The following is a 27,842-nucleotide window of genomic DNA, read 5'->3' as shown; positions in this document are numbered from 1 at the left end:
TGTGCAGGGGTGCCCAGCCCCAGGACCACCTTGCAAGGCACCCTCCTTCCAGCCCTATGTCCCAGCCGGGCTCAGGGCACACGCTGGAGCATCTCCTGGGGTGGGGGTCCCTGGCCAGCCCCAACATGGGGGACACGGAAAGCCCTGGGGAAGGGCAGGGCAGCGGAGCTCATGACTCATTCATGTCTCGATGTTTTGGTGCTCAATTACTCAAGTGTGAGGCCAGGAGCCCCCCCCGAACCCCCCAAGGCACGTGCTGGCAGGGGTGCAAGTCAGGCGGGTGCTGGGTCCTGCTCCCAGCTCTGCCTCTGCTCCCGGGAGCAGCAAGAAGAGGGCAGCGGGGGGTCTGGTGGGCCCTCCCACACCTGGGACTTGCTAGCCTCAACCCGCAGCAGTGGGGGCACTGTGTCCTGCCGCTCAATGTGACTGTGGCAGGCTGGGGGTGTCCCCCCTTGCTGTCATCCCCCTCCAGCCCAGCCCTCAGGGCTCACTGGGTGCCAGCACCTGCGGCTCCGGGCAGCCAGCAACTGCAGCAGCTAAAAATACACCGCCGGCAGCAAGGGCAGCCCCGTGCGCGGGAAGCTGTGGGCAGCGGGGCAGGCATGCGGGGCTATTCTCAGAGGGCTGCGGGACTATTCCTGGCTGGTCAATATTGATTCAGCCAGTTCAGGTGCAACAGCTCAGCTTGGCAGCACCGTATTTAGGGCCTGGTGGGAGGCGAGGCGGGCGGCTGAATCGGGAGCATTGTCTGGGGGAGGAAGAGGGCAGGGAGAGGATGTGAGCTCTGTAATCTGCAGCGAGCGGCTCCCGACAGCAGCCCGGGAGAGGGGCACACCCCGGGCCTGCCGCTGTCTGAGGGGTGGCCAGCGAGAGCCGCTGGGCTGCACGGAGCATCTGCCCTGCGGCTGGAGGGATGGGGCCAGAACACGTGCAGGCAGCTCCCAGCAGGAATAGGGGGGTGTGCGGGGCACGGGGGGGGCAGCTGCCAGTCCTGGCTCCTGTAATCTCTGAGCTGCTGGGCGCGTGGCTGCTGTACACACAGCCACTGAGGGACAGAGGGGACAGAGGACGGTTTGGGGGCTCCAGGTAGCAAAGCAGGTCTCAAGCAGCTCCCTGTTTCCCTGCTTGTTCTAGGCACCTTGGGGTGGTCCAGGCCAGCCCAAGGCTGGGTGGCTCCAGCCAAATAGCCCTGCATGCACCTGAGCCTGCATCAGTGAGCGGAGGAGAGGGCGAGGGGTTGGTTATCCCCATTCACTGCTCTGCGACATGCCTGTCCCCTCTGGCAGCTCCCCCAGGGCTGCATCACCAGCCACAGTGCAGATGGCACAGTGCAGCCCCCCACGCCAGCATGTTGGGAGCTGCACAAAGAGCTGAAAAAACCACAGCGACTGTGCTCAAGACAGAGCCTGGGCCAGGGTTTATTTCCATGGGTGCAGGCAGGGGCTGAGCGAGGCTCGCCATGGCTGCCTGGTAACCAGGAGCCACCTGGGCAAGGGGGGGCTGTGGCGGGCTGGGAGCAGCATGTGTTCAAGGTGACAGTAGCAGCTGGGAGCACAAAAGGGACCCTGCCAGCCTGCACCCCCCCAGCTCTCAGGGGATGCTGCTGCTCTGTGATGCCTGGGAAGTAAGTTGGGGACAGGCAGGGCTCTGCGTGGGGTCAACATGGCTCGCTGCAGCCACAGCCCTGCATAGGCGAAGTCGGTGTCACCACTGCCATATCACAGGCGTCTGAAGTCCTCGAGGGCCACCTGGGCAGCGTTGCGTCCCACTGCTCCCATTACTCCTCCTCCTGCAAGAGAGCAGAAATGGGGAGCAGCAGGCAGCTCCAGCCCCAGGAGATGGGGCCCAGGGCTGCCCCAGCGGAGCTGCCCTACCTCCCTGCCTGTGAGAGGGCAGAGAGGGGAGTGGACTGCCCCCCCCCCCGCCCCCGTGCTGCCCTGGTACCTCTTCCATGTGCCTCTGCCCTCCTCCTGCAGTCCCCCAGGAGGGTCCCGGCTCCCAGCCCTACTCACCAGGGTGGGCTCCGCTTCCACACAGGTACAAGCTGGGAATTGGGGACCGGTAGCCTGAGTAGGATGGTGCCGGCCGGGCAAAGTACAGCTGGTCCAGAGACATCCCTCCATGGAAGATGTTCTGCAAGCAGAGCTCTGTGTGAGCTGGCTGTGCCTGGCCCGGGGCTCAGAGCTGAGCCCACATGGTACCCACCCCGCCGGGCAGCCCGAAGATCCTTTCCAGGTCTGGTGGCGTCAGGATGTCCCTGCCGATGACGGATGCCTTGAACCCCGGGGCATAGGCTTCGATGCAGTCAAACACTAGAGAGGGATGAAGGGACTGGTGGGCAGCAGCCAGCCCCTGAGCAGCTCCAGGGCGACTCTGCCTGTGGGCAGGGACCAGCGCTCCTGGTGTTACCCAAGTCCACGTATGCATTACATACTCATGTCCATGTATGCATTACGTACCCGTGTCTGCATATGCATTTCTGGCCTGCTCGTCCCAGGGCTGCCCGCCCACCAGCACGGAGGGGGTGTACTGCGTGAAGAGGGACACGACGTGGCAGCCCCGTGGGGCCAGCCCCGGATCCAGTGCCGAGGGGATGCAGAGCTCGATCATGGGCCTGGGGGAGCAGGACACTAGCTGGGCAGGCAGAGGGGGACTCAGCCACCCCAAACCTCTTTCCCCAGCACCACCCACCATGGCTGTCCTGCCCCTTTCCCCGGGCACCGAGGTGTGCTGGTGGAGGCTCCTACCTGCTGGAGGGGTGCCCGTGGGCGGCCTCAGTGAAGGCCTGGTGCAGGAGGTGGGTGCCCTCGCAGTTGAGATGGATGGAGCACTGGTGGTGGGGCAGGGGCCGGCCGTCGCGGGTGTTGGGGGCAGCCAGGAAGCTGGGCAGCTGATCCACTGCCACTGGGCATGGGAGGGGGGACGGGGGAAGTGGGGTGCAGCCTCTTGCTGAGCCCGGTGTCAGGTCCCTCCAGCAGGGGCGGCAGCAGAAGTGGCCCTGCCAGTACCTACCGTTGATCTTGGTGACAGGGGAGCACGTGTCAATCTGCCGGATCCGCTGGACAAAATCCTTTGGCAGCTGCTCCTGCGGGGGGGAGAGGCCGGGGCGGAGCCCAGGGGTGAGGGGGGCAGCCCAGCCAGGGGATGCCACCACGCCAAGCCCCTGCCAGCCCCGTGCACCCCATACCTGGGGGGTGAGCTCCAGGAAAGTGATTTGGGGGGAGGCGTTGGACAGCACCAGTTTGCTCCTCACCTCTGTCCCATCCTGCAGCGCGACACCCTGCGCCCGCCCGTCCCTGCCCAGCAGCACGTGGCACACCGCCTGGGCGGACGGAGGGGACAGGACCTCACCAAGAGCATCCCTGCTGCCTGCAGGCCGGCCAGGAAGCTGCCTGCACCCAGACACCCCGTACCTTCTCAGCAAAGATGTGGACTCCCTGGGCAGCTGCTGCACGGGCAATGGCTTGGGACAGGGCCCCCATCCCACCAGCCACGTAGCCCCAGGCCCCTCGACGTCCCTCCAGCTCACCCATCACGTGGTGCAACAGCACGTACCTGCAGCGGCAGGACCCCAGGTTAGCTGCCGGCCAAGGGGACAGGTCTGTCACCTGCATGGGCGTAATAAGGATGATGCCATGGCCCCCATAGATGGGACCACACCAGCTTGTAGGATGCCAAATCCTGCAGAGGTGTCCAAACAGCAAAGGGGCAGTGGAGACCACCCAGGAGAGCCATATGGCAGGGATGGGAGGCAGCCCCTTGCTCAGCCCCAACCCCTGAGCCACCCCAGCAAGGCTGAATGGGCAGTGGGAGGGAGAGGCAGCGGGGCAGGGCATGGGGTGCCAGGGCACAGCAGAGCCAAGGAGCTGCCGGCACAGAGGATGGCACGGGGGGACAGTGCAGCCATGAGCCCTGGGGGGAAGGGACCCTCACCCGCTGCCGGGGGTGTGGGGGCTGGCCATGGCTCCAATCACCGCGTCAGTAGCCAGAGTTGCCTTCAGGGGCTCTGACTCAAACCACTGATCCAGGATCTGGCCCGGGAGAAAAGGAGAGCGCCAGGCTTGGGGTGGGGGAGCACCCTTGCAGGCAGGCAGGCAGGCGGCTGGTAGCTCTGTGCCACTGCTGCCAGCACTCACCTTGGAGATGGGGGCTGTGAGCACCTCGTAATAGCGGGGCAGCTGCCACCCCAGCGCCAGTCCTGGGGGTGCAGAGGCAGTGTGAGATCTGCACAGCTGTGCCAGGGCCAACTGCCTGTGCCCGGTTGGGTTTGGGAACAGGCAGTGAGCAAGCCTGCTGGCCTGCCAGCCCAGCTGGAGCTCCTGAGGAGCCTGTGCCCTGGGGAGGAGCATCACCCGCTCCAGGTGCAGGCAAACACCTATTGCCATCGGGGTCCCCCAGCATCCCAAATGTACCTGCCCGCAGCAAGGGCCACAGGGTTTGCAGGGCCCTGAGCTGCTGGAGCAGGGAGCCCTGCCCCAGGGCAGCTGTATCCACCGGGGGGGCATCCAGCAGTGGCTCGAGGGCCGACACCAAGCCCCCCATGAATGCTTCATACTCAGGGTAAGCCTGAAAGGGGACAGAGCAGGGGCAAGATGGACTGCGCCATGGTAGGTGCAATGGATAACCCACCTAGGAGCATCCCTACCACTCCGCTGGGCAGGGCAGTCCCTCGGGGGCTTTGCCATGCCGGGTGCGTGCCCCCACAGTACCTGGGCATCTTTCTGGGAGAACTGAGCAATCTGCCGCTGGGTCTGGGCCATATCATGCCCCAGCAGAAGGGAGCGGGGGGGGCTCCTGTCCTCCAGCAGCGGGGTGAAGGAGTAGGGGTCCCGCGGGAGCACCCTCAGTCCATGCCGCTGGAAGACAGGGATGGCAGGACCCACCCTGCAGGGATGGCCTGGCAGCAGGCTCACCCTGACAGTGCGCTGGGAGGTGCTGGTAGCCCAGTGAGGGATGGGTGCCGGTACCTGCAGCTCCAGCTCGGTGTAGATCTGTGGCCGCAGCAGGCTGAGCAGGTATGACGCCCGGGAGAACTTGAAGCCTGGAAGACGTGGGGTGGTGGGGGTGCCCGCGCCCAGGGCTGGCTGGGGGCAGGGGGACACGGGGTACACAGGGGTACCTGGCACAATCTCCTCCGTGACGGCCGCGCCGCCCAGCACATGGCGTTTCTCCAGCACAGCCGTACGCACCCCTGCCCGCTGCAGGTAGGCAGCCTGGGGGGAGTGCAGTGTCATGCTGCCTATCCCTCTGGGTAGGACGTGTCCTCGTCACCCTGAGCACTCTCTTGCACACGGTCCCCCCCTCACCAGGGAGGGCTCTGCTCCCCACAGCCCTGTGGGAGCCCCCAGCCCCATGGGCCCTGCCACCAACACCCTCCCTTGCCCACGGCACAGACGCTCCCTGGTTCCCCACTGTCCCCCAGCGATGGAGACGACAGCACCCCGCTCTCAGTACTCACTGCCACCAGCCCGTTGTGTCCTGCAAGGAGAGAGGGAGGCGAGCTGAGCCCAGCAGCGGGGCTGTCCTATGGCACAGGGCACCCTGCCATGCCTGGGATGCGGGGCTGCCACAACCACCCAAATAACGGGGTTCTGGACATGGGGATACAGGTGACAGGGAGCATCCTCCCCTGTCCCTATAGCCCTGGCCCTAATGGTGCAGGGGAGGGGGACAGAAGTGGTCAAAGCAGATGCTCCAGCTGTACCCTGCACAAGCAGCATGTTGGGGGGCTGCAACATGTGCCCAGCTGTGCAAGAGCCCTGCACCCTCCCTGGCACAAGGAGCATGCTGGGGGCTGCAACATGCCCAGCACCACCATGGTCCCCACCTGCCGCCTGCCCTGGGGGGAGGGCAGCTGGGTGTCCCCACCAGCTCCCTGCAGCCCAGCACCAGCTCCCTCACCCCACGTTACCTGCCCCGATCACCACCGCGTCATACTCCCGCTGCAGCTGGTTTGCAGCCCCAGCATGGGCCAGCCGCACTCCTGGCAGCCCCGGGGACAGATGCCAGCCCCACAGCCAGCGGGAAGGGCAGCCCGTGCCCAGCCTTGCCCGGAGCCCGGCTGCCATGGCCCTGCAGTGCCCAGGCATGGCTGCCCTGTGTCCAGCAGCCTGGACTTTGCTTTCATGGCAGAGCTTTTCCCAGGGCTTCCGGGCACGGGGAGGGGACAGGAGGGCCAGGGCAGGGGACGCCTTGGCGCAGGGCCGGACGCTGCGTCCCAGGGCTTGTGGGGAGGCTGGGCAGGACAGGGATACAAGCCAAGTGCTGTCCCCCGGCACTGCCCGCAGCAGGGCGCTGACCCTGACAAAGCTTTGCCAGGGACTTGCAGGGGTGCCGGCGACCAGCCCCAGTGCTGAGAAGGCAACAGGGTTGGAACCTGCCTGGTGCTCAGTGGGATGCCAGGTGCTCCCCAGCCTATATCCCAGGAAGGCACTGAGCAGGCAGGTGCAGGCTTGAGAGCCCCCCCAGCCCCTGTTCTGCTCCAGGGAGGACCCAGGGGCACATGGCTGGAGTGATGGGCCAACACGCGCTGTAAGACAGGGGGAGCTTGCCCCCCGCCAGAGCAGGCAAGCCCCAAGCAGAGACCTGAAAGCAGTGGGAGAAGGGGCAGCTTGGGGGTGAGCTTGGCTCCAAACCCAGCGCTGTTGCTTGGCAGGGCAAATTCCTGCCCAGCAGGATGGGGCAAAGGCCCCGCCGCGGTCCAGTGCTCCCTGAACCGCCAGCCCCAGCCCCAGCGAGCAGCACAGAGTGACAAGGGGCAGCGGCTGCCAGAGCTCCTTGGGGCTGGCCCGATCCCCAGCTGTGCCTGGGGGGTTTTCGCGTGCACCGAGCCCAAACACGCCTGGGAAACACGTGAGCTGCCTCGGCTTTACCCCCTGTTCACAGCCGAGCTTGGCCCCGTGGCTGACTGGTGTCTAGGAGCCCGGGTGCCGAGAAGGGGGTGCAGGATGGGCTGCACCTCCCCAGAGCCTGCCAAGCCTGCAAGGGCCCCACACCCTGCATTTGAAGGCGAGGGGGAAGGGGGACGCACCCTGAGCCATTCCTCCATGCAGGTTTGGCTACACCTTTTTGTTCTCTAGCCAAAGCCCGGTGGTGATGCCAAGCCAACGCTATAAATCCTGCTTTGGAAACACACTTTTCAGCAAGAAGGTGATTTGCCAGCAACCTCTCAGCCCCACTCTCTGCCTGTCCCTGGAGGCTGCTGTGTGCCAGTGAAGCCTGAAGGGAGTGGGGAGGTGGGCAGTGGGAGCCCCAGCCGGGCTGGAGGATGGGAAGGCTGCCCATGGCTGCCTGCACACATGGTTGATAGCGCACAGACACGGAGAAAGCAGCCCAGGTGCCGGGAACACCCATACACCCGCTTTAATCCTGGCCTCGAGGTGGCTGGAGGCAGCTCAGAGCAGGGGGATGCGGGAGGGCTCCCAGAGGCGCCGGGCCAAGTCGCAGGCCTGCTGGACCACGAGCTCGGAGGGGATGATGCCCAGGTGCACAGTCAGCAGCTCGTAGCACTTCACCACCTCTGCCTGGTGGTTCTTGCTATAGTAACGCAGCAGCTTCCTGGTAAGGAGAAGACCTGTTCAGCAGGTGCAGCACAGCCTGGCACCCCCTTTCTAACCACCTTCCCCCTAGCAAATCCCTGGCAAGGACACAGTGCCTGTCTGCTGGCAGGACCACAGCACCAGGCTAGGGAAATGGGCTGTTGCAATCCTGGTGACACCACAGCACTGGTACCACCCTGCAGCGATGTCCCAGCGAGGACAGCATCACTCATAGGGACCCCTGTGCCAGCACAGCCCCGGGCCCTGGTGCCAAACCACAGGGCTGGGGACTGCTCACCTGTAGTAGTCTCCTGCCAGCATCCCGATGGGAGCAGAATCATTGGAGAGAACCGGTACCTCCATCACCTCCAGCTTGTAGCCCTGGGGAAGAGACGACAGCAGAGGGCAGGAGCACGGAGGGGACCGCCAAGGAGCCAGAGCCGGGTGGTGCCTACAGCCCTGCTCCCTGCCCCCAGAAGGTGCTGGGGGAGAGGGGCTCAGCCCCTTCCTCACCCCACGTACCAGCTCGTTCTCAAACCAGAGGAAGTAGGAGCAGCAGTAGTCGCCATCCTGCAGCATGAGCGTCGTGTAGCCCTTCTGCAGGTATCGCCGGGCCAACGCAATCAGGGACCAGACCTGGGGGACAAGGGGCACCTGAAGCCTGAGCAGAAAACCCTCCAACCATCGCTCCCTCCTGTGGTCCCCATCCCACCCCCAGCCCCACAAGCAGTACCTTCCTCTTGATGAAGGCAGCCAGGGGGCCCTTGCCCAGCTCCGAGCTGGACTTCTCAGTCACACTGAGCGATGGTGCCATCATCTGCCCGGCCGTGCGGTCCACATAGATGAAGTGCACCAGGCCAGGAAAGTCCTCCAGGTATGTGGGGTGAGTTAAGGGTGTCCAACAACTTTGGTGCCCTTCCAGGACAGCCCCTGAGCCTTGGGGAAACTGCCTTCGCCCACCACACTCCTCCCCTTAAGCCTGGTGCTGGGGGGACAGGGTCCCACTCCCACCTCTGCTACGCCCCGGGGACCCTTGTTCGCCGGGCTGGGCTCCCAGCCACAGGGACGGGTATGACACCATGGTGATATTGCGCCTGCTCTTCACCAGCAAAAAGTCCCGCCAGTCCAGCAGCTTCTCCCTGCCAAGAAGAGGCATGGTGAGAGGCCGGGACCTCCGAAGCCCCGGCACAGCTGGGTGTGAAGCAATCCCCCAGCTCCCCTGGGGATGCCGGCTGTGCCCATGGACTCACCTCATCAGCTTCTGGGCACGGTCCCGCAGTCCCTGGGACAGGCTGTGGCCAGCAGAGGCCAGGAAGAGCTGGCGGTACACGGAGCAGAGCTGCCGCTTCACGTTGGCCACTGCCTGCAGCAGCCTGAGCCGGGAGACACAGACGGCACAGAGTTTGGCCCCTGGAACCCCAGCGCCGCAGGGACAGCCATGCTGCCCCCCGGGCTGGGAAAGGTCCCTGCCTGCCCCGGAGACTTTCCCTGGCCACCCCGTACTCACTCCAGGGAGCTCCCAGGCTCGCTCCGGGAAAATATCTTGCTCTTGAAGTCCACCCAGGTGTTCTGCAACTAGAGAGAGACAGGGCTCAGCGTCAGGCTGCAGGAACAGCAGGACAGGGTCCTTGTGTCCCCACTCCCACCTGGATGTCCTGCCCGCTCAGCTTCTTCACAAACTTGTCCATGCGCTGCCGCAGCTCAGCCAGGAACGGGTAGGAGCGTGGGGCTCCCGCCTCCGGCCCCTCTTCCAGCTTCCTCTCCAGCACCAAGAAACCATCCAGCAGCTGGTACAAGGTAACGGCCACCTGGGTCATGGGGCCCTGCCAGGGAGGGGAGAGGTAGGTGAGCCAGGACCCAGCCCACCATCGCTTCCCTCACCTTAGAGGCAGCTCACCTTGGTCAGGAGGACAAGGGAGATGCCTGGCCAGAGTGGGAGGCAGTGCATGGTGTGTGGCAGCAAGGGGCAGTAACCTTCCCGCAGGTTGGCATCCAGGAAGATCCTTCTGGGGTTTGAAGCTTCAGGGACCAGAGGCCCCAAGGTCTGGAGCAAGTCCTCTGCCATCTGGGGAGAGAAGGGAGATGCTCAGCCCCCTGCAGGGACAAGACAGCCCGCACCAACCCAGGACGCTCTGGTGGGACACAGCAATGCCCTGAAAGCTGCAACCGGGCATGACTGAACTGAGGGAGCTGGAGGGGCCACGCAGCAAAAGATCAGCAGCGAGGGAAGCGCCCCGGGACCCCAAAAGAGCAGCAGGTAGAGGGGAAGCCGCTTGCAAAGACACAGGTTGCAAACACCTTGCACCAAGGCCAGCACTTGCTTGCAGAGCGCGTGTGAGGCTCTGCGGCATCCGGCAGGGAAGCAGCCCAGAAAGTCCAGAGGCAGCAGAGGGAGACACCAGACTGCTCCGAGGCAGCCCTGGCCCCTCTGTGCCAACAGCTCTGGACAGGGAGACCATAAGCAATGTCCCAGGGAGTGTGGTCAGAGCCTTCACAGGGTTATGCACAACACGGGGGATGTGGGGCGCATCCCTAGCTGCAGCACAGCAAGGGACAAGTGATGAGGACCAAAGACCGCAAAGAGCACCAGGACAGGCTGGGGAGGCATGGAGCTGGGGGGGACCGCAAGACCCCTTGCTCACCTGGACATCTGCAGCGTCTGCCTCCCCGGTGCCCAGCATCTCAGCGCCCTCCAACCAGCTCTCGCTGCCTGCAGGGAGCACGGCAGGTTGCCCTCCCCGCCAGCCCCCCACGCAGCCCCAGAGCCTTCGCAGGGCTGGGGGGCGCAGGGCAGGGCTGCTGCCCAGCCGGGCACTCACCCGTGCTGTGCCCGCCTGGCGAGGGCTCCGGCGTGTAGTAGACCTCGGGCATGGAGAGATCATCTGTGTCCTGCCAGCAACAACAGCTGGGTCAGAGATGAGAGTGATGCAGGCAGCCCAGCCAGCATCCCACCCTGCAGCTCCCAATCCCAGGGACTCACCTGGTCATCCGAGTCCTTCTCTGCAGCTCCGTGGGAGCCAGGGCCGCTCACAGGGATACTCTCACTTCTCTTGGGTCCCTGAGGGAGCACTTTCCCTGCCACAGACTTCCAAAAAAAGGGGAAAAAAATTAAGCCCTGGCCGCCAAGACATCACCCTGCGGGGGCACCCTGACCCGCTGCCCCCCACACCCTGCTCTGGAGCACCTGGGGGTCGAGCTCCTCCTCGGCACTCTCGCTGGGGTACAGGTCCTGCACCAGGAGGATGAGGATGAGCAGGTCGGCGGGACGGATGGAGCTTGCATTGCGGCTGCGGGCCAGAGAAGGGAAGGCTCAGCCAGGAAGGCGAGAGGCTGCCCCGGGGAGGGTGGTGAGGCTGGGGCCGGGCGCACCTGGAGTAGAAGGCCAGCAGCTTGGTGTGCACCAGAAGGAAGGCATGGCCCACCTCGTCGCCGCCGCGCTCGGGGCTGGCGTTGATGTACTGCACCACCTGCCGCTCCAGGAACTCGATGCACTGCTCGCAAAGCTGAGGGTGGATGAGCCGCTCCACGGCCTGGGGGGCAGGCGGGGAGAAGGCTGCTGAGCCCCCACAGACCCAGCCATGCAGCCTCGGGGGCAGGTCTGAGCCTCCATTGCTCCAGGGATCTGCCCCAAAGTCCCCGGCCCGGAGACCTTCCTTACACCCCGGGATTTCACGCAGTCTCACACCCTTGGGATGCCCCAAAGGCGAGTGACACCTTGGGGCATGGTACCTCCACCGCAAAGCTCTGGTCCTCCTCCCGCAGGTGGCTGTAGGTCTCCAACAGGCCCCGCAGCAGGCTCCAAACACGCTCCCGCTGCTCCGAATCAGCTGGCCGCAACCTGCAATGGCCGCAGAGTGTGAGCTGAGAGCTGGCTGTCACCTCCCTGGGGGAACGGGAACCCCCGAACCCAGCTGCAGCCCAGCAGGCAGGGGGTCCTGCTGCAAGGGGGGCTCCCAGCTTGGAGACACCCACTCCCACCCCTCCAGGGCTGCATGAAGGCACCACTCGGCAGCTGCCCCGGCTCCCCTGTGTGCCAGCCCGTGCCGGCCAGCCGTGCCCACTCACTCCTTGCGGACGAGGTGGGAGTCGAGCGTGACGAGGCCACAGTGAGCCTCCACCAAGCGCCGCAGCACGAACAGTGTCCGGCGCAGGTCGTCCTCGCTCTCCGTCCCGTCGCCATTCACCGCGATGTACAGGCAGTCCCCAAACTGCAACCGGCAACGGGGTCAGGTGGGGGCCGTCCAGGGCACCCCGGTCCCCGGTGCCGGCCCTACCATGTGCAGGACGTGGAGGTGCCGTCCGTGCTCGGTCGCGAAGCAGGTATAGGTGTCGGCGAGCTTCTCCAGCAGCGCCGCGCAGGAGATGATGAGGGGGGCGAAGAGGGTGTTGAGACTGTCCTCCAGCGCCGGGCCCTGGGGCACACACCCCCAGGTCAGCGCCCACGCACGACCGCGCACCACGCACCCCCTTCCCGCACCGCCCCGTCCCGTCCCGCCCCACCTGCCCGGCGTGGGGCGGCCGCAGCCGGCGGAGGAAGGCGGCATCGGCCCAGTAGAAGAGCAGCTCGGCCGCGGTGCTGGCGATTAGGACGCACCGCATGGCCCGGCCCGACCCGCGGCAGCGGCGGCGGCGGCGGCGGCGGGGGGCACCGGGACCGCGCGGCTCCGCCCGCCCCGCGCCGCTTCCTGCTCCGCCGCGCGTGACCACCGCGCCCACGCGCGCAGCGCCCCCGGCGGCCCGGCGCGGCCCTGCACCGCCGCGCCCTGCCCGCCTGCCCGCCCCGGCGCTGCCCCGCTCCCGCCCCGCCGGCCCCGGCCCCGGCCCCGGCCCCGGCCCCGGCCCCGCCCCGCTAACGTCCCGCTCCCGGCCCGGCCCCGGCCCGTGGCGGACAGAAGACGCCGGCGCTGTTGACAGCCCAACTTTATTACACCTCCGGTAGCGCCTCGGCGCATCCCGGCTGCTCCTGCCCGCGACATCGCCCCTCTCCCGGGCAGGACACACTCACGGCCCGACGGCCGCCGCCGCCCCCCGCCCGGGGGGGGGGGGCCGGGGCTGACCTCCGGCCCCGCCTCCCGCCGCTCCGCTCCGGGCCGTATAATTTAATCATCAACATTTCCAGCCGCGGATCCCCGAGCCCCGCCCGCCCGGGGCGGACCCCGGCGCCCCTTCTCCCGGCTCGCCCTGCCCGCAGCATCCCCGTGCCGGTCCCGGCCGGGCTGGCGGCAGCCCGGCGGCAGCAGAGGGAGCTGCTTCCATGCGCTTGCTGCACCGGCAGCGCTGCCCGCGCCCCCCGCCGCCCGGGAAGGTGCAGAGGAGAGGGGGACCCGGCTGCTGAAGGGGTCACTCTGAGGGACAGCGGGACTGGAGGGGCCGGGGAGGGTGCCCGTCCCGGGCTATACCAGGGCTCAGCATCCCAGCCCTCCCCAGCAGACGGTGGGCACCAGACCCCGGGTGCTTCTCGCAGCTTGCGGATGAATCGTGGCAGGCCCTGCAAATTTGCCGTCGCACCGCTCCGGCGGCATGGTGGCCAGGGCCAAGCGGAGCTCTGCAGTTGCAGGGCGGGAGAGGGTGCCAAGCTGGAGGGCGTCCAGGGTGTGAGGACAAGGGCACGGTGTGGTGCCCGCCCGACGTGGCCCTGCTGCGAGGCTGTGCGGGCTGCCGAGGAGGCAGCATGTCCTGGGGAGTGCGCGGGGGCAGGAGCGGGGCCGGCGGGTCCGTTCTGGGCCGCCGGCTATCGGTACCGGCAGGCCAGCGCATTCACATTCTTCACCACGTAGAAGCTCATGGTCAGCGGGGGGATGACCAGGGTGCGGCCGGCCCGCAGCGGACGAGGCTTTAGCTCGGGGAGGGTCCCGTCGTCCACCATGGCCAGCGGCTGCCCGTTGAGCTGGACCGACCTGCGGGAGCAGGAGAGGATCAGGGCAGTGGTGTTGAGGACGGGGCGGCGGTGGCAGCCCCAGCTGCCAGCATCACACTTACTTGGAGTGGAGCCCGTCCTTGCCGTAGGGCTGCAGCAGGTACTGGTGGACGATCTTATCCCGCAGCGTCCCTGCCAGCTTGATTTTCTTCCGGGAGCGATGCAGGTTGATGATGTAAAGGGTGATGGACCCCCGGACGTAGTTGTGGCTGCAAAGGGGAGAGCGGGAGCTGAGGGTCACGTTGGCATGTGCCCCGGGAGCATCACTTCCAAGAAGAGGTTTGGGGGTCTCTGCAAAAACCGGCCTCGTGCACCCATCCAGAGGGAACATCACCATCCCAGCTGCCCCTCCACAGGGAGATGCCATCTCCCCATCACAAAGCCCGATGACACCTTCCCAATCTCCCCCTCCCCTCTTCGGCCAGGGGTGGTACAGCTCGAGGGGGTGCCACACCGATGTCTGGAGTGGGGGTGGAGGTCCCGGGGCAGCCCCCCAGGGCCTTGCAGGGAGGAGGCTGAGAACGGAGGGGAGCTCTGTGCGCGAGTGGCGTCTGCCCCCGCTGCCCCGGGCACCTAACTGACAGGTCCGGACACTGATCCTCTGTCCCTGCCTAAACAGGCAGCCCCAAACAAAGGCGAAAGCACTTTGCACCTGTCAGTTACTGGACAAGGTTTCCTACCGAGCTGGAGGCATGTTGAAAGCATCTGGACTGTGTAAAGAAACAGCCTCTCCTCCTCCACAATAGCAACTTGTGTCTGCGGAGGAGGTGGCCAACCCCCCCGGCTTGCTGGGGCGCTTTCAAAGACCTTATCAGCGAAACAATAACCAGGACGGGCTCCCCGGCAGCGCAGCCTGGTGGGTAACCCGACCGACCGGGGGCCCCTCGTGTGAAATCCACTCCCTTGATCTCTGCTGCCGGGGCTGCCTGCTGGCCACTGCACCGTCCCCGTCCGTCCCCGTTCCCAGGCACGGGCTTGCCACGACTTTCATCGGAGGCATTGCTGTTCCCGCGCGCTCCCTCCACCGCCACAGCAACCAGAACAGTACCTGAGCGCATCCCTTGGGAAGCCAACATGCCTTGCCGGAGCCAAACCCTGGGCTCCTGCCCCAGCATGTCCTCGGTGGTCCCCATCTCCTGGGGGTCCTGCTTATTCCCCCCCTGCAGCTCCCAGCCTCCCTCGCTCCGCTTACTTGTGGTAGCTGGTGCAGTGGGCGTAAATGCGGAGCTTGTCGCGAATGACTCTGCCGGGCCGGGGTTTCCTCTGGAGACCGGCCACGTGGATCGCCAGGACCTTGGGACCGATGAGGCGCTTGTACAGCAGGGACAGCCAGTAGTCCTGGGGGGCAGAGGGGACAGTCAGCAGCACAACGGTCCCCCCTGACTCACAGCAGGAGCGGGCAGGAGAGACTGGCTTCCCTGCTTACAGCCTAGCAAAATTTCGGCTGTTGGGTGAAAATGTTGTGTGCCAGATGTCTGCCTTGGTGTGAGCTTTTTTAATGCAGTCCAAGCCAAAATGGCATCGCTGTTTCCAGGAAAGAGATTAAGGGAAGAATACATTACTCTACCCGTGCTGAGAGACACCGATACCCTCTAAAGGAGCTCGGCTTTTGGCTGGGCTGCGGAGCGTGGGGAGCAGCATGGATGCGCTCGCACGTTCCCACGGACCTGCACATAACCACTCCGCGGACCTGTGCACCAGCTCCAGCTGAGGCATGCAGGACGGTGATGTCTCTGGAGCAGGCAGGTCACCCTCCACCCCTCTCTGTATATGGGGCTGGAGCACACCAGAGCTCTCCTGTGCTCTCCAGCTCCGTTCATGGCACGCTGGCTTTGGTGACTGCTGAGGGTGCTCCACTTCCCAGAGGTATTCCTCCCATTTTAAAGCCTCCCGCGGAATTAAGCACCCATGAAGATAGCGCGGGGAAGCCGAGCACTCAAGAAGTAGGAAACGTTCAGCCCCTGCACACATGCGTTAATGATGCAGCCTTTAATTACGTCACCACATACTACTTTTTCCCGCAGGGCACGGCCTCGCTCGGCACACAGGATGGGCCCCAAGCCCCGGGGAGGAAGGCGAGGCTGTGCGGTGACGGAGGCCGCTGCCGGCAGAGCCCCCCCCTCATCCGCTGCAGAAGCTGGGAGGTGTGCGGTAAATGAAGCAGGGTTGTGGGAAGGGAAAGGGCAGACTCAGGCGCTCGACTGCTGTTCTGCAGGATGGGACTCTGGCCCTGCCGCTGCTCCGGGCACCCTGGGTGATGCTGGGGAGATGGAGCCTCTCACGCTGCTTCTCTGGGTGCTGCCTGTGGGTGCGCTGGGCACCACCTACGTGCTGGGGCACCTTCACACACATGAGCGCTCTGGATAAACACCCTCTGCGCAACCCAGACTGGCTGCCCCAGAGGGACCATGCGCCCCAGGGCAATTGGGATGATCCCCCCAACCCTTCGGCAATGTCGGACACCCAGCAGCAATGGTCATGCTGGCACTAGGGACTGCTCTGCCTGGCAGCATGACCCGCACAGTGAGGAGGACCCACTGCTGATGTGGAAAGGAGCACGGATCAAGCACCCCGTGGCTCTGCACACTGCTTGGGGAGGCATGAGGAAAGGGCACTATCCTGACCACACCTATCCTGCGTGGTCAGGATAGTGCCAGGAAGGGGTCTGCCACCCCAGAGTGGCATGGAAGGGGGGAATGGGCTCTCCAGGGCCCCAGGCTACAGGGCAGGATGGACAGGCGGAAGCTCAGATCCCTCACACAGGTACAGGTATCCGTCCTGTGGGTGGGAAGCGCTCACACAGCCCCTGATTAACATGCGTTTTGGATGAAGAGGCCAGCAGATGAAACACAGAGCAATGCTGCAGCAGCAACCGGCATGAGGCGAATGCCCACCGGCCAGACCGGACTGCCGGTCCCCATCCTCTCTCCAGCCCAGCTCAGCAGAAGCTGACCAGTTCCAGCAGCGCTGGGCTGGCCTGGCAAAGGGAAATCCAAACCCACTTCCCACTTTCTGGGTAAGCTTTTGCCACAGTGCTGGAGGAAAAGCCGCCTCCTGCTCTCCTCTTGCTGCTCCCAGCCAAAACCACGGGGCTTTGTGGCACACCAGCCTGGTAACTGCTTCCCCTGCAAACCCTGGGCCCCGGAGGAAACGTGAGGGTGAAGGGAGAGGCTTGTGCACCCCGAGGAGGCTCAGTCCATGAGGCCAAAGCTCCCAGGGAGATTGAGCTGCAGTTGCTCAATGCCTCAGATGTGTGCCGTCCCTGTGGCGCGTGCCACCGTCCCTGTCCCTGCTGGCCGGTGGTGCTGCCCCACACCCTGGGGATGTCCCCGCCAGCACCGTGCTGCAGGGGCTGTGCCAGCCTTCCCCCGCTGCGGGAAGCTGTGCCGGCCCACCCCGCTCAGGCTCACAGCAGGGGGGAGAAGCAGTGCCTGGCACACTGCCGGCTCCCCGGTGAGCCACGCTGATTAGCAGGCGTCATTAGATGAGTAATTACTTGAGTTTATGGCGAGGCCAAAGGTGAGCACAGATTGCAGTGTTTAGTCCCACAGTCGTGAGTTAAAAATAAATTAGTTCAGTGCTCCGAGCTACCTGTCAGCTCAGGCTCTTAGGTCTTTCTAGCAGAAAGAAAGCAGAAACCCCTTGGGGTTTCTCGCCTCCTCTCCGTATTTCCACTGATGAGATGCTGCTTTCGCCCACAAGTTATGGGAGCAATAGAGGCCAGAGACTTCATGGCCGCCCTTGAAATTTCCATATGGGTCTCAAGAGCTGTTTTGCAGGAGGCTCGTGATGGCCTTGTCGCGATGTGGAGCTGGCACCAGCAGCTCCAGCCTCTGGCTGAGCACCCGCCCCTCCGGGCAGTGTGATCCCCCGGGGGTTTGCTGCTTTGACACCGGCATCCCTCTGCTCTCAAGGCTCAGCAGCAGCAAGGTTTGCAATGTGGGGGTGCAGGGAGCTGCCCAGCCCCACGACCTGCCCCGGTTACTGCCAAATCTCTCATCTCAGCATGCACTCTTCCCAAGGGTGCTCTGACAAACCCTGCTCCCCTGCAGAGCTTGGGGAGCTGAGCCCTGGGCTCCTGCTGAGGCAGCTTACAGGCAGAGCTGTGCCATTCAGTGGCAGTGAGGGTGCGGCATCTCCTGGGCTGGGCACAAGGAGAGATGCTTGCCTCTCTGGGAAGCATTGGTCACGTTTTGTGATCTTCTGATCCAGCTAAGGGTAAACAGTTTTTCTGAGAAGAACTGTGCAGATGCCACGAGATGGGTAAGGCAGTCAGCAGTGATGCAGGGTGAGCCGTTCTGCAAAGCATCAGATGACCATGGCTGAGCGTAAAGTATTTCGGTGCGGGCAATGCCCCCAGGGCAACGTGGGGACTGACCTGTCCCTCCAGCATCTGCAGGAGGTGAGGGGAGAGTAGTGATTTTACCTTGCCTTGCTGGCAAGGCTAGTTCCAAAACCTCCATTTTGGAAAGGATGTGGAAATACCAAAGAGAGTTCAAAGGAGGGCCAGAAAAACGACCCAGGGCTGGAAAAGGAGTCGTCAGCCCGGCCTCGAGGCACTCGAGCTCTTCAGCTTACTGCAGGGAAGCACTGAAGACAGCTGCAGCTTTTCGCGTCATCGCAAGCCCGCTTGCGGCAGGGGCCAAAATCATGTTACTTGCAATAAATTACCAGGAGCTGGTGACACAGAGCATTTGGATGATGAATTACACACACACCTAGCATGACAGGATCAAACCCGCCGGGTGCGGGCACTTCCCCCAGCTGGGCTGGTGCTCTGGCACTGCTCCTACCGCTGGCGTGAGTGAACCCCAGTTAAAATCACACTGGGGCTGCTGGGCACCTGCAGCTACTGACTCCTGTTCAAACAGTGACCAGCTTGGGAAGCAGTTGCTCTTGAAACCTAGCTTGGCTGCAACTGGGGTGGCTTTTTCACCGATCAGTGACCTCTCCCCAGACCCCTGGCAGCGGCTGGCACCCCCTCCCATATGGCAAGCCCTGTGCAAGCATGGCCCCCAGGCTGGCAGTGTCCATATGCCCCTTGCAAAGACAAGCGCTCGCCTTGCAGTGCGGTGCTGGGCATCCTGTCGGAGGCAGCCCAGGCGATCCCTGGGGAGATGCACGGCTCTGACCAGTGCAACTGCAGAAAGTATTTGGCTTTTGGAGTCATGGAGGGCTCCCGTTGTGAGGGCTGAGCCAGCAATACAGCTGTAGCGGTAGAGGAGGAATAACAGACGGGAATCTGGTCCACTATTAGTCCCCCGGGAATTGAGGGAGCTTCCTTGCTTTAATTACTTTGCAGACCCATTAAGCAGTGCTGCCACTGCAGCCCTAGGAGCTGCAGGCAAGGAGCACCTGAAGGCAGAGCTGTCCTGTGCCTCAGGAGGTCTCCTGGCTGGGACCCCTGATTTATGGGCAGGAAGGGCGCTTGTCTCAAGTGAGCTGATGTGCAGAGCTCAGGCCAGCCACATCTGAGTGCTATGGGGCCAGCGAAGACCCACGAGCTTTCCACTAGATGGGGAAAGCCCAGAGAGTCCCACTTGATCTCTTTGCACATTTTAATTCATTATAGGAGCTTTTAGAGACTTCAGCTTTTGGAAACAAGGCTGATTAGGCAGACCTTCAGACAGACCTATTAACCAGACCCTCCCATCTCCAAGAGCCATTAGGAAGGGCGCAGGAGTGTATCTCCACGCTCTCTCCTAGAGATAGCAAAGCAGCTTTACAGCTCGCCTGAGTTTGTTCAACTCCATGTTCACCACATGTGAGAAGACATTGCCATAACCAGAAAACCGGAGTAACAGAGCTGTAGCCCTTTGGTCTCCCGGGCGCTGTAACTGTCAAAGGCAGCTGAACTTCAAATGAGCAGGCTGCCGACCCCGTGGTGCACAGCCTCCTCTAGCTGGGGCTGCTGGGGCATGGCTCTGTGTCCCCGTGTCACCGGCACCATCAGCTGGCTGCTGCCCACCCTCCTCCTCTTCCTCTTGCTTATTCCCTCTTCTGAAGCTTCCCAAGCTCTTCCTCCATCCCTCAGGCACGCTTGAGTTTCAACAGCCTGTTACAGATTGCTCCATTCCTGCACCTTCATCTGCGTTTTTCCACAGTCCAAGCACCCCGTATGGAGATAAGGGCTGGCTGGTCTGCCTTCCCGTACACCACGGGACAGAGAGCTTCACTCTTTTATCCCTCTGTTGAGCCTGATGGCTCATTTTTGGCAAAAACATCTTCCAGAAAAGTAGTGATTGTGGTTGTGAGGGCTTGGAGGGATGGAGAAGCCGCCACTTCCCAGGGAGTCTGTTCCAGCGGTTAAACATCCGCACTGTTAACAATCCCACTCCTTATTTTCAGCTTGAATTTGTCTGGCTTCAGCTTCCAATCAGTGGTTCTTGTTCTTTCTTTTTCCACTAGATTAAAGAGATCCTCAGCATCCAAAGCTTTCTCCCTGCGGGGGTCCGTACATCCTGTTCAAGCCACGGCTGGTTGTTCGTTCAGCAAGGCTGGACTGATGCCGCTTTTAACATTATCCCTGAGTTTTATGTGCTTCTTGGACTGTGGAGTTTGAGGCTTTCTCACCCAAATCCTGTGCAAAGTCCTGTGACAAGCAGAGCAAGGCAGAGCCTCTCCCCAAAGGGAAAATTTGCTGAAGTCAAAATGATCAGCTCTGGGAGTGGGCGCTGACGCTGTCCTTATGAGCTCGCATGCACCCATCCTCAGGGACGTGAGCTGTTTGCCATTTTGCGTGTGAACCCTCCTTGCATGGAGGTCCTGAAGAGCTCAGGACTTGGTGAGCGGTCTCCTACAACATTTGCTGCTGTACTGGGGGAATTTGCGGGTGTGCCCTGAGCACCATGGGGGACACTCCAAAGAGGGTCTATGAATGGGGAACAATGCTCCTCCTAGCCCCAAACGAGGGGGCTTCAGGTGGACCAGGCTGCCAGGAGCCAGTGGCATTGGCAGGGAAGGACAGACCCTTGCTTTGATCCAGGTACCTGCACCTGTGAAAGGATCAGCCAACGCTGCCCACTTCCTTTCTTGCTTAGACTCGGTCCCTGTAGGTGCCCACCCACCAGTCCCCTGAAGCTGCTGGCGTCTCTCCCTGGGCGTCTGTTGCTTTCACCATGCTGATCCTCTTCCTTCCTGCTCTAACGGCTGTGAACGCCTCATCTCACACGACTCTTTCCTGCATCGCCTTCCGCCTTCACATCTTCTCAGCAGCTTTCTCTGCCAGCAAGCGGTCTATGGCTGAAGCATGACATGAGGGGCTGTCAGTCCCTCACCCCAGTGTCTTTTGGCTAAGGAGGGAAAGGAGAGGAGGCAGGCAGGGCGAGGGAGGACAATGGGACATTAGCTGGTGCAGGAGCAGCTCTGTAGAGCAGAACAGTTGCTGCTGTGGCCGTGTTGTGCACCCTGTGCGCTTATGGGGGCTTATGGCAGGCTGGCTCTTGGTTAGGGAAAGGAAACCAGGTCACGTTTTGCAACAGCTCTGCAATGAGTCCCAAAGCGCAGCACGTGGGGACAGCCAGGAGAGTTGCTCCCGATCCCAAACAACCTGCTAACATGTGTGCACCCATGGGCTCAGAGAGCAGCATTCTCATCCACCGGTGCCGGCAGCACCACAAGCTCTGTATTTGGGCTGAGCATCAGCCGTTCACCCTACAGCCCGGGGTCTCCCCCAGCTGTGCCAGCACCACAACCACCAAGCCTCTGATGAGCATCACATCTTCCCAGCCTTCGAGCCGCTGCACCCCTTGCTCAGCCCCTCTCCCTTATCTCTGTCTCTTCTGCTCTTTTTCTCCATCCTGGAGAAAGGCCAAACACTAACATTAAGGCAAAATTCCTGCTGTGGGAGCGCAGCCACAGGAATTGCTGCTGGGCTCCAGTGGCTCTGAGGGGACAGCCTGCCCGGGCACTGGGAAAGTGGCGTGTGGGAAGTGGCCCCTGCCTACTGCTGCCCTTCACAAGCTAGCCCCCAGCCAGCGGCCTCCACCTTCCCAGGGAACTGAGCAGATGGAGGAACAGCCAAACCTCTCTTTTGTCATCACCTCTCCCTAACAGGGTCCAGGCGATGGAGGCTGCAGGAAGGGAGTGGAGCTGCCGGATCAGAGGGCTTGGAAACCAAATGTGACTTCTTTGCTGTTTTCTGTTCTTCTGCTGCTTTTCACCATAGTGCTACTTCCCTCTGCTCCACCAGCGAGCACCAACCCACCCTGGGAAGGGTCTTGCTGTCCCACCTCCTCCACAGCCCCAGGATGGTTCTGTCACCAAGGTGGGCAGATCTGTCACTAGCACGGTGCCTCCAGGAGATGTGGGCAGTGGCTGTGTCCATCCTTCGAAGTACCAACCGCTACTGCCAGTCCCAGACGGAGTGTGTCTCTGCCCCAGTCTCTGGTGCAGGAGGAGCAGCCTGGCTCCGGGTCTGCACATGTCCCACAGCTCTGGAGGGTGGGTGCCAGAGCTGCTAGCCGCAGCATGGCTTTGATGCGTTTGAGACTCCAAGCATACGCACTTCAGAGATGTTTTTTATGGTGCGCTAAGAGGGAAAGGCCCCTTAACCCGCTGTGACAGCAAGCAGAGTTTAGGCACTTTAAATCTGTCTCCTTATTCGCAGATAAAACGAGCCTCAGAGCAGACTTAGAGCTCCTGGAAGGCTGAATGCAGCAAGGGTGCAGAGAGCAGAGGATGCCGCAGTCCTCGAGACATGGTATGATCATGGTTGAAAGGACAAGCAGTGGAGGGGATGCCCTGCTCAGACCTGCTTCAGGCGCTCATGCTGAGGCTGGCTGGGAGATTTCTGCAGGGCACTGTTTCCACTCTGCCCTTCAGCAGGCTGTTCTCTGGCTTGACATCTCCTGGGAGAGCCTTTCCCCCATGCACACCTGAACTGCCCGGTATTTCATCCCTCCCTCCCGTGGCCAGAGCGAACGTCCCATACAGACGGCTCCTGCCTGTCCTCATCTCTCCCGCCCCTTCCCCGTCTGCAGGCATCACTCCTGCCAGAGCCAGTGCTCCAGCATGTGGGGCAGATGGGGGTGCCAGACGCCCGTGTGGCAGATTTATGGTCGTCAGGAAAAGTTTCCATGTGTGTGCAAGCTCCATTGGACCCGCTCCCTCTCCCCACGCTTTGTCGCTCCCAGGCTTGGGACTGTGTCTCTGCCTCTGCCTGCGCAGCGCATGGCATGCTGCAGCCCGGCCGCCCTCTCCCCGACAGTGACCCCAAAGCCGAGGGTCCCTGATGGGGGGAACAGCAGCCGCAGTCCTACCCCTGGCAGCTCGGCCAGCTGCGTGTGTGCAGCGCGGTGACTCAGTGCTGGGCGTGCAGATGGGCCGGCGCAGCAGCGGGGCTGAATTCCCCCGGCCCTGCAGCCAGCTGGCTGGGCTTGGCGGTGGGAGCATGAGCGCTTGCGGGAAAGGGCTCTCCGTACGTTTCCCCTTATGGATGCCGGGTCTCCTCTTCGCCTCTGGACACTGCCCAGCCCGGCAGCCGCTGGGCGAGCGGACAGCAGGGTGGGGATGGGCGCAGGTGGGCGAGGACCTGACCCCTGCAGCCCCGGCCTGGGGAGGGCCCCCTCCCGCGCAGCGCAGGGGCGGGAGAGGCACCGTCCGGAGAGACGGCTGGGACCTCCAGCTGCAATTATCAGCGCCTCCGGCCAAGCCAGCTCAGCTAATGAGCACACCGGGGAGCGTGTACGTGCGGCAGGCGGGAGCATGGCTGGGGGACCCGCTCCCACCCCTGGCACCCAGAGCGGCACCTCACCGGTGGGCCCTGTGCCTCTGTGCACCCAGAGATCGGGGGGCCCAAGCCTGCTGGGGAGGTGCTCGGGACGGGTGGGGTCCTGCCCAAGGTCTGAGTGCCAAAGGAGATTCGGTACTGCCGTCAGTACCGAATCGCCAGGTGCAGCCCAAGGGCACAGCTCACACCACGGCTCTGCCCTAGGGATCCTAAGGGATGCTGGGGATGGCCGCAGCCTGGAACCGAAGTCGTTCACACCAGGGCTTTTATGAAAGCCCAGGTAGGAAGGGGACAGATCACTAAGGACAGACCCGACACGAGCCCAGGGTCCTCCCGCCTCCAGGACAGACAGTGACTTTCCCATTGAGTTCCTCAGTGCCTTTGGGCTAAGCAAAGGAGGTGAAAAATCACCTGCAGCATCCAAGCATCCAACCATGGCACCGTCAGGCACAGACCTCCGCACTGCTGCGATGCTTTCTCAAGGACGCCATCAATTCACAGGCAATATCATACTGTCTTCTACTACCACAGCTGAGCAGGCAGCCCCTGCCGTCGCTTCACCCTGTGATCCCTCTGGGCCTGTCTCATGCTGCGTATGAAACTTAAACGCAGAAGGGAAGTTTTAGCATCTACTTAACCCAGGAGAACCAAGTATCTCACCGTCTACAGTCTTTAGGAGAAGGTCCAAGAGGAGCCACAGTTATCAGGAGATGGAAGTCTGGATTTCAGCTTTGGCTTTTCCATGGGGTTTGTGCCGCTCTGGGCCTGCCTAGAAATATGCCCAAGTTTTTCCATGCTTAGGTATAACCTTACAGCACTGCATTAAGGGAGCAGAAATGACTACCAAGGATGGATAAAAAAGAGGCGATGCCATGTGGAAAAGCATGCAGAATGGTCTTTAACACGCTCTAACAATCTGAAGAGAAAGCTCACACGTACCGGGGGGGACTCTCCAATGAAATAAATGTATTGCATCCCTCTGGACTGTTTCAGAGCGATATTAAGGAAAGAGAGATGGAGTATGTACACTGCATGCCTGAAATGAGCCTAAGGTGACTAAATGCCAGAGTGGCATTTCAAAGGCACTGCCCTGTGAAGGGTGAATATCAGTGCTGCTCCTGCCCTCCTTTCCTCCGCTGCTCACTCCCACACACATGTACAGATGAGTTGAGATGCAGGCAGGCAGACTGACATACCTGCGAGAGGCTTTATTTGAAGGGCTTCTCAAGCACAAGCCCTGATTATTATACAGCTGGCTGCCCCAATCACTCAGAAAGAAAAAGCACTCCAATGATACATGGAAAAATTATCTCAAAAATAACAAGGCATTAAAACACTTGAGATCAGTTGCATTAAGGTCGGCAGGAGCATTTCTATTCCCCAGCCTGATCACCCCCATGCCCAGGCCAGGGAACCTCGTGTCACCCAGTATCTCCTGTTTTGGTCCCCATTAGTTCAGCAAGAGAAACTTGTTTCCTTGGATCTGCACCTGGAAGGAGGCTCAGAGAGACAGCCTCGCCTCCCTCTCTGCAGCACCCGTCCCTTGCATGGGACATTGATGGCATCACCTCCCAGGAGAGTGTGGACGGGCAATTCTGGCAACCAGGACAGGCACCCAGAGCTGCTCTCTCACGGGTGAAGGACCTGAATGGATGCACAAATGCCCCTTGCAAGATGTCCCAGAAGCCACAAGATGCTGCTTAGCTCGTGAGACAGCTGTGTGCGAAAAGCCCAGCAGAGATGTGAGCATCTCCCTAATTTCTCCATGAACCTGCAGTGCCCCTTGGCCATGCCACTGCCGCCTGAGACCGTTTTTGAGGAGCCAGGCTGCATTGCACTGACAAGCCACCATGGCACAAAGCCAGGGATGGACCAGCTTAAACCTCCGCTTTCAAGGTTTCACTGCATCCCTGCCTGCAAGCAGCTATTCCCAGGTGCTCTTGCATTTCCCACCAAAATGGCCAGAGTTTAAAAGTTTGTTTTCAAGCCTAGGCTAACCCTCAGAAAACGCAGAGCAAACCCCACCAGGCTGCCTAGGCTTGCCACCCAGCACCCACACCCAGAGAGCGGCCGTGCTCTCTGCCCGCCCGATGCACCAGTACCCCTCGCTAGCTCACAGCATGGCCCACAACAGCAGCTAGCATCCTGCTATACATAGAGCGGTGCAGTGATTTGCCTGCTCCTTCCTCCATACATAACAAATCCCCCCAGTGCTGCGGTCCCGGGGGAGAGACAGAAAGAAATGTGTTGATTTAGAAGCTGAGACTCCCACAGCGGTGCCCACCAAGCGCCCCCCGTTATCTGCATTCCCCAATCCCCAAATGTGGCACCCACACCACATTTTACGAGCTTCCTTATGCCATTCGCTGTAACATGCCCTAACAGAGACAGTACTAACATGAGCAGGACCAGCAGCATTCAAGGGGCCCAGCTGAAGGAGAGGGAGGAGGGCTCCCATTGCAGCAGCGCAGTGCTCGTATGGCAATAGACTACAAATCACTTGGTTTTATACGGGAAGCTCTTTAGCACAAGGATGGAGGGCTGTGTTTGCATTGCCGTACCATCCCTGGACCACGCAGGAAACTCTCCTTGGACCGTGAAGCTCCCCGTCCTCTTATCTGACAAGCAGGGATCAGCAGTGGCAGGGGAGGAGGAGGAGGTGCAAAGGCTGCTACGGGGAGCTCAGCCCTGGCTCTCGGCTCCCTGAGGAGCTGCCAGCCGGAGCCGCAATTCATGCTGCGGTGGTGCGGCCCTTCTATCAGCAGGCAGCTGTCTCACGCCCAGCCCACGTGCGGAAACCTCTTTGTCGTGGCAGCTAATGAGCAGATTGTATTTCACAGTGCCATGGCCCCGCGCAGGTATGGCCAGCGGCTTTCATCTCTCTGATAGCTCCCACGGGAAAAGAGCTGCCTCGTGGAGCAGGTCACGGTCCGGTCTTGCTGGGCTTTTTGGTGTTTGCAGCTTTTAAACCCTCTGTCGGTTTGCACCTGCCTGTGGTTCTTTTAAAGCACAGGAGGGGAGGGAACAGGGTTGGGGAAGCACCCACTGGAGTTTGTGCAGGAACATGTCAGTGGGACGTGGAAAATAGATAAACACTGAAACACGTGGAACAGCAAGGAAACAGCCATGAGGGGGGTGGCATCTAACTTATTTGGAGAGTTATCTTTAAAACAACAGCAAAATCCATTTTAAAGACCTCCATTGTGTTTAACAGCCCGGGGTTTATTCCTCAAACTTCTTCCCTGGCTTTAATCCTGCTCCTAATTGCACGCCTGCTCCAGCCGCTGAAGCCGCTGTCCCCGCTGTGCCAGGAGAGCTGGCCGTGGGCCACCCTCTGTCCCTGCTGCGCCGGAAGAGCTGGCCTGCACCCGTCCAGCCAGGAGCAACCCGGTGGGGGGGCCGAGGCCCTGGGGAGGGGGGGGATGTGGCTTGGCCGGGGGAATTGGCTCTTCAGAAGAAATCCATCAAGCGCTTGCCCCAGGCTCGGATTCATCTCAAACAAAGTTCAAAGCCCCCTAGGCTCCCCCCAGCCCAGGGCCCCAGAGCTGGCAGGTATGCTTGCCAGAGGGGTGTGTAGGAGCAGCCCAGGGCGCTCCAGGAGATACCCAGAGCAGCACAGAGAGGGGACTGTGCTCTCCTGCTCACTAGTTTGAGAGCACCGGAGCCACCCACCAGGCCATGCTGGGGGGCTTAGCACAGACCTCGTGTTGCAGACACCTCCCGCATCCTCCCCTGACCCTTGGGGATGCTGTTTTCACCTGCTGAGTAGGTAAAGCCGACCAAGATGCAGCTCCCTCAGCCTCTGCCTCCCTGCAGCCGCCCCCCGAGATCCCAGCACAGCATCAAAGGCAGGTTTGCAGCGGCAGGGTTGTGCACCACTCCAAAGCGGATCCCCGGCCCGCTAGCAGTGTCTGCTGGGTCATGGACCCATAAATCCCTTCCAGGGGAGATGCAGAGCACCCAGCCACTCTGCATGGCTCTCCACTTACAAGGCAGGGTAAACCTCAATTTCTAGAGATCTGAAGTCGGGTGCTGAGGCTCCAGCCTGGCTTCCCCTGGGACAGCTCACCACTACCGATCCGGCTGCCTGCCCTGTACCATGCGTGGTCCTACCCCATACCTCCCTCTCTCTAACTCCACAGTCCGTGCTGGCACCCCTCGGTGGCATCAGCCTCCCTCCCGCGCTCGTGACCCTGGGTACTAGATGAAGCTTCAGCTACAGAGGTAATGCTTTCCCATCTGCCTCCAACATGTTGAGTTTGACATGAACTAACACCTATTAATACTGCGAGAAACAGATCCGGAAAAATTCATTTTCAAGCAGAGTTCGGACAGGCCACAAGGAGAGAAACCTCTCCTCAAATGAGCGGGGAGAAGCCAGCACCAGCGCGATGCCCCCGGGCAGACCTACCGGCAAGGGGTTGAAGTTCTGGTCCACCAGGTGGTTGTGGCCATGGTCAAGGAAGGAGTGCCGCACCACCACATCGATGCCCTGGCTGGCCAGCAAACCCAGTGTGTTCAGCCACCTGGGGATGGAGGGAGCAGAGTCAGGCTGTCGCAGGGGGACCCCGGCCCCGGCAGCACAGCTGCACTCTGGCGTATGGCATCGCTCTTGTGCACCCAACCTCGTGCCTGGTCCCTGTACCTGAGCCAAAGC

At 62.0% G+C, this 27,842-nt stretch overlaps 4 protein-coding genes across 4 annotated transcripts in view; all 4 read right to left on the bottom strand.

Annotated features, from left to right (window-relative positions):
• Nucleotides 1-1,389: 1,389 nt before the first annotated feature.
• On the bottom strand, nt 1,390-6,117 carry PYROXD2 (pyridine nucleotide-disulphide oxidoreductase domain 2). Its single transcript, XM_076338097.1, has 16 exons — nt 5,912-6,117; nt 5,459-5,478; nt 5,120-5,213; nt 4,968-5,041; nt 4,710-4,856; nt 4,413-4,566; nt 4,137-4,198; nt 3,934-4,031; nt 3,414-3,555; nt 3,188-3,322; nt 3,013-3,085; nt 2,748-2,904; nt 2,460-2,614; nt 2,206-2,312; nt 2,013-2,133; nt 1,390-1,789 (listed from the first exon to the last, which is right to left on the bottom strand). Exons 1-16 carry the CDS (start codon nt 6,087-6,089, stop codon nt 1,719-1,721), a joined length of 1,788 nt encoding a protein of 595 aa, XP_076194212.1. The 5' UTR covers nt 6,090-6,117; the 3' UTR covers nt 1,390-1,718.
• A 1,220-nt stretch (nt 6,118-7,337) lies between these two features.
• Nucleotides 7,338-10,243, bottom strand: LOC143160740 (BLOC-3 complex member HPS1-like). The gene is made up of 10 exons (XM_076338848.1): nt 10,181-10,243; nt 9,436-9,603; nt 9,185-9,361; nt 9,046-9,113; nt 8,789-8,911; nt 8,613-8,677; nt 8,272-8,417; nt 8,061-8,174; nt 7,837-7,919; nt 7,338-7,557 (listed from the first exon to the last, which is right to left on the bottom strand). The coding sequence occupies exons 1-10, from the start codon at nt 10,217-10,219 to the stop codon at nt 7,395-7,397; spliced, it is 1,146 nt and encodes a 381-aa protein (XP_076194963.1). The 5' UTR covers nt 10,220-10,243; the 3' UTR covers nt 7,338-7,394.
• Nucleotides 10,244-10,359: 116 nt separating this feature from the next.
• On the bottom strand, nt 10,360-12,165 carry HPS1 (HPS1 biogenesis of lysosomal organelles complex 3 subunit 1). Its single transcript, XM_076338849.1, is given in 9 exon segments — nt 10,360-10,427; nt 10,519-10,623; nt 10,723-10,825; nt 10,908-10,988; nt 10,990-11,068; nt 11,268-11,376; nt 11,604-11,746; nt 11,813-11,950; nt 12,039-12,165. Coding segments are annotated over 8 exon segments (810 nt in total). The 5' UTR covers nt 12,138-12,165; the 3' UTR covers nt 10,360-10,427; nt 10,519-10,565.
• Nucleotides 12,166-12,717: 552 nt separating this feature from the next.
• Nucleotides 12,718-27,842, bottom strand: part of HPSE2 (heparanase 2 (inactive)) — a 115,026-nt gene continuing 99,901 nt past the window's right edge. Inside the window, exons 11-14 of the mRNA XM_076338006.1 lie at nt 27,597-27,711; nt 14,648-14,793; nt 13,518-13,664; nt 12,718-13,435 (exon numbers count right to left, since the gene is read on the bottom strand). Coding sequence (XP_076194121.1) covers nt 13,270-13,435; nt 13,518-13,664; nt 14,648-14,793; nt 27,597-27,711 — 574 coding nt within the window. The 3' untranslated portion in view covers nt 12,718-13,269. The remainder of the gene's footprint in view (nt 13,436-13,517; nt 13,665-14,647; nt 14,794-27,596; nt 27,712-27,842) is intronic.

Source organism: Aptenodytes patagonicus, chromosome 5, assembly GCF_965638725.1.
Source record: "Aptenodytes patagonicus chromosome 5, bAptPat1.pri.cur, whole genome shotgun sequence".
In the NCBI taxonomy this organism is placed as follows: Eukaryota; Metazoa; Chordata; class Aves; order Sphenisciformes; family Spheniscidae; genus Aptenodytes; species Aptenodytes patagonicus.
The sequence above is the reverse complement of the archived record's forward strand: the minus strand, read 5'-3'. Positions and strand labels throughout refer to the sequence as shown.